General features: G+C 41.6%; 1 protein-coding gene across 1 annotated transcript in view; it reads right to left on the bottom strand.

Moving 5' to 3' along the window:
* Positions 1–12,436, bottom strand: part of itga5 (integrin, alpha 5 (fibronectin receptor, alpha polypeptide)) — a 57,959-nt gene that overhangs the window by 8,962 nt on the left and 36,561 nt on the right. Inside the window, exons 18-26 of the mRNA XM_084720418.1 lie at positions 12,275–12,412; positions 7,628–7,695; positions 5,313–5,463; positions 5,094–5,186; positions 3,454–3,533; positions 2,520–2,600; positions 2,312–2,417; positions 1,771–1,929; positions 137–244 (exon numbers count right to left, since the gene is read on the bottom strand). Of these exons, the coding sequence (XP_084576544.1) occupies positions 137–244; positions 1,771–1,929; positions 2,312–2,417; positions 2,520–2,600; positions 3,454–3,533; positions 5,094–5,186; positions 5,313–5,463; positions 7,628–7,695; positions 12,275–12,412 (984 nt within the window). The remainder of the gene's footprint in view (positions 1–136; positions 245–1,770; positions 1,930–2,311; positions 2,418–2,519; positions 2,601–3,453; positions 3,534–5,093; positions 5,187–5,312; positions 5,464–7,627; positions 7,696–12,274; positions 12,413–12,436) is intronic.

Below are 12,436 nucleotides of genomic sequence, written 5' to 3'. Positions count from 1 at the left end.
CATCAATCAGGGCTTTGATGTGTCACACTCCAATAATTCCCATCATGCAGCAACGAAAACTGGGGTTTGTTTTGACAGATGTTTTTAAAGGATTTAATTTGTATAGATAGACATATTATAGCTTTTAGCATCTTACCAGGTTAGTCAAATGAGCGAGCTGATTCTTGTGGACGTCCCTCCTCTCGACATGGTGCTCGTTGGCCTTCAGCGCCAGGATAGGTGGTTCTGTGGACGTGTGCTGGAGCTAAAGGAGGACAGAGGACAAGTACACCACCCATTAGGACAACACAGACGCTGTGACCTCACCAGGCAGAAGAGCACACCACCCTTTCTGTCAATATAAGGCCTAATGTTAGCATGACCCCGAGGCTTTCTGTCATTAATCAGAAGCATGTGAGCTCTACTCCACATGGATTCCCGTGGAAATTCACCGTACTTAGCAATTCACCAGGGAAAAAAACACACATTAGATCACAGCTAAGACTGATGACCACTCACAACCCTGCTCAACATCTGTCAAGCTTCAAATGTAAACACAAACAACTCCCACGAAAGCTGGTACAAGGGAGGGGGGCGTGTCGCCGGATTTTGAAGATGAGTGAGTGTATTGCAGGGTGAGGTGGTTCATCAAGCTGTGTGGAGCAAAGGGAAGAGCTGGGACTTCAAAGTAGTGGTGGGGTGAGTGTCCTGGGTGGGGCTGAGAAAGCTGGGAGGAGGAGGTGGGTGTGGGCCAACCAGCGGGAAGACCCAACTGTTAATCATACATCTGAGTGGGAATCGATGGGAGATGTTCGCTGTCTGATTCTGCCTTATTTAACCCTGAGAGGTGTTCATCTGCACGCTTACTCTGAGGAGAAGGTGGTCCATGTGTTGCTGTTTTTTATTTCCTTACTATGATGCTGTCCATTTTTAATCTTTGATTATTTAACCATAGTGCTCAATTAATTCGGCCAACAAGTTTTTCTCAAAGGATGAGCTTCTCTCCTGAGGCATCCTGAATAGGCTAACTAACTCCTTCACTAGCTAGTTAACAATGTAACATTTTGTAAACTTTTTAGCTACTTAGTTTACAATGTAACATTTATTTATTTTATCCAGCAAGCAAACATTGTAACATGTTGTTCACCTTTTAGCTAGCTGGTAAAAAATGTAACATTTTGTTAACTTTTGTCAAACAATGTAATGTTTGTTTTTTAGCTAGCTAGCAAACAATGTAATGTGTTTTTAACTTTTTAGCTAGCTAGCGAGCAATGTAATGTTTTGTTAACTTGTTAGCTAACCAGCTATAATACCAGTGGGAGATGTTTGCTGTCTGACTTTGCTTCATATAACCCTGAGAGGTGTTCATCTGCATGCTGTGTTGTTTTTTTTTGTTCCTTACTATAATGTTGTCCATTTTTAAATCTTTGATTGATTGATTTGATCATATTGCTCAATTAATTCGGCCAACAAGTATTTCTCAAAGGAGGAGAAATTAGAGCTTCTCTGCTAAGACATCATGAATAGGCTAACTAACCTTTTAGCTAGCTAGTATACAATGCAACGTTTGTTTATTTGTTTTAGTCAGCTAGCAAACATTGTAACATGTTAAAATTTCAGCTAGCTAGCAAACAGTGTAATGTTTTGATAACTTTTTATCTAGCTGTCAAACAATGACATGTTTGTTTTTTAGCTAGCTAGCTAACAATGTAATGTGTTGTTAACTTGTTAGCTAGCCAGCTATAATACCAGTTGGAGATGTCTTATTTTGCCTCATTTAACCCTGCTTACTTTGAGGTGTAGGTGGTTCATGTGTTTGTCGGAGGTGCAGTTGATGGGGCCCTCTGTGGAGAACTCCAGGGGGTAAAGTAGATTGTGACCCTGGATGCTCAGGGGGCAGCGCAGCTCCAGCAGGGTGTGGCTGATCCGACTGGGCCCGTTGTTCACCAGCTGGAAAAAGGAAATGAAATTGGAAACTTTAGTATGTGAGGCATTAGGAAACTTCAAGAGCAGCTCGATCGTTTCATATTTCAGTTGTAGCTGGGAGGCTGATTTTTTTTTTTTCCTATGCTGAAACTCTCATATTTGACATATTTTCTTAATCTACAAATAGGGCAACTTAAGTAGAGTACTGTTCAAGCTCATCCAAGTGAAAGTGGATGTGTACAGCCTAAGAATAAATCACACAGCATAATCTGGAATATGTTTTCTGTGGTTTTCCTTCATTGCTGCCCTGAGAAATTGACTTCCTTTATGAACAGTAGGATCTTGCTTTCCAACCCAATCTACTCAGCCTCTTTGAGTCTGCACAGCTAAGAACATGGCCGATTACCTCATAGATGTGTTCAACTGCAGGCCCGACATCCTGCTCCACCAAATAGTTTTTGGTCACCTTCCAGTTGGCCGGCGGGAAGAAGACCTTATCTGGTCGAGACACACTTAAAAGGAAAAGCGGGGATGTGAGAACATGCGTCAGGAGGAACCGGAGAGATAATGAAATTCCAAAAGTTCAAATGAGGGAATCTTTACACTCAACTCACCCTTGTAGGATGACTTCAGCCTGGACAACCACCTCCAGCTTGTAGGGCACGACCTCACTGTGGGAGTTATTCTCATTTTTACTGTGGAAAACAGAAAGAAAGAAAGAAGAAAAAGATTCTGATTAGCTGACGTGACTGGGGAGCTTTGGAGATCAACACTACTGAATCAGAATCCACACATGGTCTATAAATTTTTAGATTGGGTTAAAACCAGCAAGAGTTCATTTTTATTCATTTTTCACCAAACTTTAAAACTAGCTTAAAACAGTCTACCACTTGCTGCTAGGCAGTCTCTTTTTTCTTTACAAATCTGTTGCCTGTTTTTTCAAAATCTTTTATTAATTGACCATATTGCTCCATTAATTCAAGAAAGATTCTCATAGGTGGAGAAACCAGAACTTCTTTGCCAAACCATCATGAGAAGGCTAACTAAGTTTTTAGCTGGCTGTCAAACAATGTAACATTTTATTAACTTGTTAGCTAGCTGATAAACAATGTAACGTCTTGTTTTTTAGGTAGCTAGCACATAATGTAATGTTTTGTTAACTTTTAAGCTACCTAGTAAACAATGTAACATTTTGTGAACATTTTCGTTAGCAAGTAAGATTTTGTTAAGGAATACAAAGCAGCTGAAGGTTGACCATTTCCCCCATATTTTATACTTGCTTGGTCCTGACAGAGCTCAACTTTATTATTATTATTAATTTATTCATTCATTAATTCCTTCATTCTACTTTGGGTAAACAAGCATCTCCATACTGATTAAACTCTATTTAATTTACATTTTCATCACTAAACCTACTCAACAGCAACAGAGCTTTTCTCAATTTTAAATCTGGATTTACTCATTTTAAACCTGATCAGAAATAAGCTTGGATTAAATTAGTTTTTGTTCATGCAAACCAGTCGGTTGAGCATTGACATCAGGCCATACCTGCGAATCTGCAGCTCAAACTGAACAGTTTTGTGTGTGTCCTTCAGTCGAGGCACTGTGAAGCGCAGACCTGCCCACAGCTGCAAAAAGGAGGATCCAACATATTAATCATCTTCATCATCATTATTATGTAATAAACACAGCTCACAAAATAAAATATTTTCCATTACTACCTAACAAGTAACAGAGAAGAAAGAAGCAACTAAACCTATAGAATCTCTGTTTAAGTTTTATATGCTGTATTCGTGGGTCTATAAAGTCATTCCTCCACTCTCTACTCTATTCATCACATCCTCTGATATACATGTGACGTTCTTGGGTGTGTCAGTCTGTGAGCTTCCTGTCTGTCTAGTCGGAAGATGCATTACTCACGAGGAGGTCCAAAATGTGACTGAGAGTTCTCGCTTTGCCCTTTTCTTTATTCATCATTCCAAATCCATTTTTCCCCACACAAAAATTGGTACATTACATCTCTCTGCATCTACCTCTTTATGAGCTCCCTCTCATTCCCATCAGATCAATAATGCTTCAGTCTGAGACATTTCCAGAGAACAAATGAGCAGTTTCTACGACAACAAAGCATTGTCGTAGAAACTGTTCAAACTGGAGAGGTCCGTCTGTCTCTGCCAGTTAACTTGTAGTTATCGTTCTTCCTCCGCAGACCCATTAAAAGCATGCCAGCTTGTGACTCCATCATTAAAAAGGGGAACTCTCCCCAGCAGGGAGCTGTGGGCACAGATGGATTCTGTTCTTCCTGTCAACATTTCCTCACACACACCAACTTTTCCTGTGCTGTTCACACCTAATCTGGAAGTGACATACAATGTTTTCCTACAGACAGCAGGATATCATGATGTCTCAACTTTTTTACCATTATTAAATACAATTTGAGACACTGCTTTATCCTACTACCCTTAAAGGGGTAGTTTGGATATTTTGAATTGGGGTTGAGTGAGGGACTTGTCCATAGTCAGTGTATATAAATAAAAGTGTACACTATATTTAGAATATTTTAACTGCTTTACCTTGCTGTCAGACAGCATTTTCCAACAGGAAACAGGCATTATAGAAGCCAAATATTGCTCTGTTGCTCAACCAAACTCCATTGACAAAACCAGCAATTTTATCTCACAGAATTAAAGACTTGCTGCTCTACCTCTGCTCAATTTGTTAGTTTGCTTGTGTAATTGTGTGACTTTGGTGAATCTGAACTAACCTTTTAAAACACCAAAGTTACAGAATACTACAAACAAATAAACAAATCAAGGCAGCAGTAGACAAACAACTCCTATTTTCTGCAAGGTTAAAATGGCTGATTTTGCCAATGGAGTTTGGTTGAGCGAACGAGAGTGGTATTTAGTTCATATAACATTGCTTTCCCGTGGTGAAAATATTCTAAATATAGCATCCACTTAAACTAATATTGATTTTTTTAGGTGGTTAAAATACATTTGGCTCAGCATCCTACACCAGTACTCCTGCTGCTTCTCCAAACTGCGGCGTGCTAACCGCCATCCACTGTAGCTAATACAGTGACTAAGTACCTCATATAACCCCACTTCAAACAATTCCAACTATCCCTTTAAACCCACTAGCCATGGAGTTAAAGGGACAAAAACAAAAGACAGTGGTGTTCTTACACTGGTACCAGACTTCATCGGGTTTCCCAAATCACAGCTGAGGTATCGGGTCTGGTTCTCAGTCTCGTAGCTGCAGGCCAGCTGTGCCAGGCTCTGAAAAGCAAGAGGACAGATTGGTCACACCACAGCAGAGGACAATCATCAAGAAAAACAACGGTAATCATGTCCAGAGAGGCATATTAGTTGTTGGAATTTGTGGGGTTTTGCACTTCTAGTCACCTCATTATTGCGGGCGATCCCGCTGTAGTCGGCTTCAGGGGGCAGCACCACGTACAGCTCTGCCTCGTAGGCCCCTCCCTCACCCTCGTTCCTGGCGTTGAAAGTCAAGGTCAGCGAGTTGTCATCACCCAGGTAGACTTCCTTCTTGTTCCTGAGGATGCAAACAAAAGCAGAAATGATTACTAACAGGGTCAACGGTCAGATTAAATGGTGTCCGCGCTCCTAAGAACAGAGGGGGGTCAAACTCTAGTTCATGGGCCGATCTCAAGTAGGCCGGACCAGTAGAACCACTGCATAATAACCTTCACTCTTTGTTAATGTAAAGGTCTGCAAGTACAGCCTGAAACTCTTCAGAATTACCGAACCACCCACTTACAAATTAAATTAGATGATAACTCTGAGATGTCTTAAGAGAAACAAGTGCAAATTCATCAATATCTCAGTTTTTCCACATTCAGTTTCCTGTCATTGCAGTAAATAAAGATTCTTTTAATTTTCCAGACATTTCCCCCCCTGTGCTGACAGACAGTTAAATTATCTCACCAATATTGTTTTAAGATGGCAGTATGATACAGATTATTTTGTAGAGAAGCTGCTGATTGACAACGTTTACAACAATGTTCAATTTTTTGGCCAAGAGTGAATGACTTCTCTACATATTTATTATTATTTTTTTTAAGTTTACTTAATTAATACAGAAATATAATACATATAGCACTCATGATAACATGAAGAAATTACAATATAACAATATAACACCAACATAAATAAAGAAAAGATTTAAAAAACCCATAAAATCTATAGGATCTCTTCAGTAATTACATTACCAATATAATTACAAACTGATATGACAGGTAGAGCTTAGGTTATCTAGAGGTTTATATGGTCCCAATCCTCAGTAGAACAAATCTTTTCTCATTTCACATTGTGTTGCTCTACTTTGTAATGGTTTATTCTGCAATTTTTTAACACGTGTGCTTTATAAAAAAAGAAAAAATAAGGATTAAGGTGTGTTGAGAGTAAACAATGACATTCTTTGTCAGTGTTTGCTGGTAGAACAATAAATTTAATGAAACTAATAACTATCCAGGCTTTGTGTTTGGCATATGTATTGTCTTGAGTGCTCAGCTGCAGAAAAACATCAATTAGCCCCTCCCCAATTAAATAAAAAAGGCTTTTCTGACGTGGTAATAAAGTCATACATCGTGTATAACAGAGCATTGGACTGTAAAACACCTCCCCCCCTTCCTTCATTGCTTTCTCTCACTCCCTCCACAGCTAAGAACAATGAGAAATTCCATATGGAGGGCCACACAGACGCTTTTAATTACAGCCCCGCTCTCGTAAAAGCGGTGCAGGAGAGCAACAGGGAGAGAAGATTTCTGAAGCTGATCCTCTGCTCGATGCCTCCAAACTGGCATTGCACTTTTTAAACCACACAAAGGCTCAAAATTAGAAAACTCCACAAAATCTTAAAGCTTCCCTCGGGGGCACTCTGTCTAACAGGTTATGTGTTTTGGCAGAGCAACAGAAGAAACAACAAAGCAGGAACGATGGACACTTTTTCTCTGGAATTCCTCTCAATCATAACCATCCTGGCGACCATTAGGCCCCATTAATTTATTACAGACCAGACAAAAACATCTAGCTATTATTCTAATTGCACTAATCACACTGTCTTCGGATCAGTTTCTGGGGTGTCACTCGGATGGAGCGCAGCTCTCGCAGCAGGTTGTTCCATATGTGATGGATCAGCCACACGTTGAAAAAAAAAAAAGGAGGCAGATGGTAGATAAATATAGGAATGTGAAATCAAAATGACAGAGCGGAGAAGGGAGTATCAGGGAGGCTGTTATTTTTGAGAAAAATGCTAACAGATTTCTTGAATCAAAGTGTGGCAGGCCGGGAGCTCCTGACGGCTTCAGACTCTGGCACACAGCTCCCAGACTTCTTCAAACTGACGCCTTTCATCTCTCCCGTCTTTCCCCCTTTAACTGTTTGTCATCGCACCTGTAAAGCAGAGCTGCTTCCTGTTTTCAGAGGACGGTGCGCCGCTTCTCTGCTGCAACTCTGTGGCTATTAACATCCCTCTTTGGTATGCTAAACCAAACAAAGCAGCGGAACAACAAAAACAGCTGTATTTACGCTTCAGCGCTCAAATCCAAGGTCCCATTCGGAGACCGGGGGTGAAGAGTTCAGCGTCTGTGACCCCGTTCACAGTTTACTATGTAATATTCATCGCATTCAGATATATTTCCTGAAATCCGCACGCTCTGGGATTCTTTAGAAATATATAAGGAAATGAACAGACTCACCCGTGGACTGCCAGCTTCAAGTCAGGAACACAGATGTTGTCCTCGCCACAGTCCAGCAGAATCTGAGCCTGAAAGACACACGGTGAGGGGTGATAAAACTTTTAATAAGATCATACAGCGAAAAACACACTTCTTGTGCATGAGAAGAGAATCAGGCACACAAGAGAAATCTGTACCACTTTATAATATGACTATGCAGAATCAGATAAATAATCAGGTTGTAAACACTTCATAAATCATTATTAAACAATTACTTTATTTAGTTTGATTTAGTTAGCAGGTTTATTCTCCCTCTGATCCACCAGGGGAGGTAGTAACAGAAAAAGGTAAAAAGTCGGCACAGCAGGTCAGGACGCTGTTGAGTTACACAGTCACTGCAGTTTGTGACTGTATTCTCTAAAGTACACGCTTATTCCACATATTTATCAGCAGACACTTTTTACAGCACTGACACAGAGCTGCAGGCACTAAGCAGACACACACAGACAGACAAACAGGAGGAGAGAAATCCTCCCCACAGATCATCACACAAGGTGATCTTTTCAGCTTATCTGTTGCAGGAGAAGCAACAGTCTGTTTATCCAGGAGCACACAAAAAGCTTTATGTTACAAATCCACGAGGTTATCAGCTCCGTATGGGATTAGAAAAGAGCAGATGAGCAGAATCACTTGCTGACTGGTGCGCTGCTGTGTTACGATACACCTCTTTTGATTCCATGTTGCAGGCACGCTGTGTAAAAGGACTCACGGTGGCAGCTTTATGCTGCGTGGTTCAGTGTAAATACAAAAAGCTCACTTAAAGGTGAACCCTCGTTGCAGCAATATTGTGTGAGCTCTTTGTAAAAAAAAAGGCTACTAAAATTAAATGTAAAATTACTTTTAACTCAATTCAAATAATTAAAATCTAGTTGCCACTAGAATAGCTGCCTCATTTTCTCCAATGCATGCAAAGCCTGAAATCTAAAATAATTCTAACAATATGCAAAAAAAAATCTTTATTGAGCAGTCTAGAGCAGTCATGTGATTATTCTGAGGTGTGCTTTTATTTGAGATGCAGTAGGTTAAAATGATTTTTTCAGTGTTATAATTGCCCCCACCAAGGAGGCAATTTTAACACTCTGACTTCTTGCATTAAAACTGATATTATAGTCTTGCCCTTATTAGTGAAAATATGTCAACTGTGTTATTAATTTGTTCAAATGTTTCTCACAGATGACCAGTGCATCTGAAGTAGTCTGTGACATGTAAATGTAAATGTTACAATTGCCCCCAGTCTCCCCCACTTATTAACCTTATTGAGGAGTTACTAGGATTTATAACTGGCAAAAAGAGCCTTGTTGTAAAGTGTAAAATGGTGCATGCTGAAAATGTCAAGCTGAAGAAAACTGCCAAACGCTAAGTGTATGAATCTGTATGGTGGTTAAATGTGTGTAACTTCTTAAAAAAATATCTGATGAAGCCGACAGGTATCAATGCTGCTGATGAAGAATCAAAGCAACGAGATCTGAGGCTTAACAGTACACATAAATGAGGACTCACTATTCAGCAAACATCATATTGATGATTTATGAAGTGTTTGCAACCTATTTAACTGTTTAAATTATTTATAATTACATCATTTGTAAAGGCAGTCTTATTGTAAAGCTGTACGATAAATCAAATATCTGTTTAAGGGAGACAACAGGATGAGTCTAGCAAGATGCGACATGTGTTATGACTAATACATTCCACTCCCGCCTCCTGACCACAACCCAACACACACAAACACACACACACACACACACACACACACACACACACACACACACACCTGCAGTGCAGTCCCCTTTGTCTACAAGACATCATCTCTGCACATCAGACACTTAAACACAGTGGTGTGGCTCAGAGGGACGATGACTGGCTCAGTGAGGTCATGACAGGCACAGGCACACTCCCCCTGAACCAGCTGTCCCGGACAACACACACACATGCTTTCTGTTTGCGACGTGAGAGGAGGAAATGATGAACGTCCCGGCCCAGAGACCGCGCCAGGGGAGATACTCCTGTGGAGCTGAGCGCAAAGCCGCCTGCTCCCAGCTCTCACCAGCGTCCCACATCACAGCGCCGTGTGGCGAACCACGCTCTCGCCACATGCTACGCCACCCAGCCAACCACAGCAGTATATGATCATATGGAGTGGGCGGAGCCTAAAGCCTTACTGAGACATAGGATATCTGTGTTGACCTGAGAGGCAGAAGTGGGGGGTTCAAAGATTACAGTGGAGGGAAAGACAACAAAGCAACAGAAACACGGTTGGATAAGTGGGACGACCGCTGAGCGTGTGGCAGGGCTGCGGCAGGGAAAGCCCTGCGGGTCACTAAATTGCACCCCGCTGCAACTGTGACAGTGTGATGATGCTCATGACGATGAGGATAATAAATAGAAATGGAGGAGGAGATTAGAGAGAGCCAAGCGCCTCCCTTGTCATTACACCATCCAGAGGCTCTAATTATAGACACCATGGTAACCACCATGCTAACTTGGCCACATGTGCACCCTGCTCCGTGTGCCCGTGTCAGGCAGTAAAATGACATTTGGATGTACCATCACTGCAGTCAAACAACAACACCGACCTCAGCATGTGACATAATGAGGGCAGTGAAATCAAAACGCTAGCTTGGCAAAAAAAAAAAAAAAAAAAGAGTGGAGCCCATTAATCAAATTCACACTAATACAGTCAGATGTTATTATTTTAAGAACAATGAGAGCATTGATGCAGAGTTTCAGTCGTTTCCAAGTTCTAAAAAAGGTGACAACAACTGAGATCTTTTTCGGTTCTGCGCAAACGCACAAGATCTGAGAGGGATGCCAATTAATAGATCCATCATAATGTCATAATTCATAGCAGAAACATGTGGAATACGTTAAGAGCTGAGAGCGAGGCTGTGCCGAGAACATCAACCGTCTCTCATTCTCACTCCAGCTCGAACGTTTGGCAGAGTCAATGAAATGTTACATGGCCTGGCACATGTTCTCAAAGCATATGTGGAAATCAATAGGGCATCGTGTGTCTGATCAAGGCCGTGGCTGCGGTATAACAGTCACCCTTCGCCTTTTAAACGCCGCTATGTTCACGCAAGATTAATGAAATATGTTGGCTCCTGCTCCTCTTTTACACTCATATGCACAGATCAGGTTTGCCCTCTTTAGCTCAGGCTTGTCTCAAGGTCTCGGTTCAGCAATAGACCACATCTGTTGGAGGCCCGACAGCTTTGATATCTAGGAAGGGCATCAATGACAGGGTTCAGTCATGATCCAACAGGAACTAGGAGAGTGTACTCAGTAGAGTGCAGATCACTGCCACACAACAGATGGTGAAGCACCTACTGCAATGCCACCACAGCTGCCAGATGCAACCAGTGGATACTGGAATTTCTAATTTCAATAAGATACCTTGAAAAATATGGATATTCAACACTATTTTTTACCATGGGGACAACATTGAATGCATAAAATTTTATTTACTGTGCATTTGTTCATTTATTGTGTGTAATTTTGTCATAATTAGCAGAGAATGTGCTTAGTGAGGTTGCTGTGACCTTTGACCACCAAAATCTTAATCAGTTCTCATCTTTGAGTCCAAGTGGACGCTTGCGCCAAGTTTGAAGAATTCCCTCCAAGCATTCCCGAGATATCACCTCCACGAGAATGAGACGGACATGAGGTCACAGTGACCTTTGAACAACAAAATCTAATCAGTTCATTCTTGAGTCCAAGTGGACATCCGTACCACATTTGAAGAAAATCCCTCGAGGCGTTCTTGAGACATTGCGCTCAGAATTCTGAATCACAGTTTTCTTAAGCATTGAGTCAAGAATATGCACAAAAAAAAGAAAGAAAAAAAAAGAGGCTGATCGGTCCTGTAATATTCGAGACAAGATGCAGGCCTGTTGATCTCGCACACGTACACACGGAAGCAATCGCATAAGCCTGGGGATAATAAGACAGAGACACACCAGGACAGAGAGACAAATGGAGAAAGAAGAGGAGATAAAACTAACGCTGATTGCCGTTCCCCAAACGCTGAACTCACATATGGTGCGTGCTGTGCCACAGCTGAAAGGATGCCCACATGTTGAGCTACTCACTGCCAAAGGAAAACTGGCAAAAGGCCAAGAGATTTCAACCAGATGGGTAAATCTCCTGGCTGCGCCCCACCCTGAAATATCTACCGACCTTCTGTGTCTGCAGCTCTGGAAAGAGTCACCTATGTACCGATACACAGCCAACAGGCTGAGAACAATTCCTCCTGGGACGGGGAAACACGCCGCTGTACATATGCCTTAAATTTTCATTTTGAAAACAGCTTTCCAGACACCTTGGACCTCTTCCCAGCAGAGTAGTTTAGAATTTACATTAAAAAGAACAGACTCACTCTTTCATCAGGGACAGGAGAAAGTCAATGAGTAGCTGGCCGGTGATACTGATTACTCAATGCGGTGGATCCTCTTATCATCAGTTCAGAGAGAATGAGTCAAAGCACCATATGTGCATTATTAGGGAACACCGCTCCACCTTATACCAATGCTAAAAGCCCTGTGGATCACTTCATGGTTAGTTGACTACACTGGTTAGAAGTTTGGAGAACTGTACTGCACGTCAAAGTACCTTCTGTTCAATTACGTTGGTGGTCTGATAGTTGAGGATGGGCCGCAGGCCGTGGGAGTCAGCTGCAGCTCTTGGATCTAAGCTGAAGTTCAAGGCCACATAAATGGAGGAGAGTTTATCCCTGAAGTCTTTCTCATCCTGCAGTCAAAGAGCACATGCCAG

This window comes from Lutjanus erythropterus, chromosome 6 (genome assembly GCF_056507025.1).
Source record: "Lutjanus erythropterus isolate fLutEry1 chromosome 6, fLutEry1.hap2, whole genome shotgun sequence".
Taxonomy (NCBI): domain Eukaryota; kingdom Metazoa; phylum Chordata; class Actinopteri; order Lutjaniformes; family Lutjanidae; genus Lutjanus; species Lutjanus erythropterus.
The sequence above is the reverse complement of the archived record's forward strand: the minus strand, read 5'-3'. Positions and strand labels throughout refer to the sequence as shown.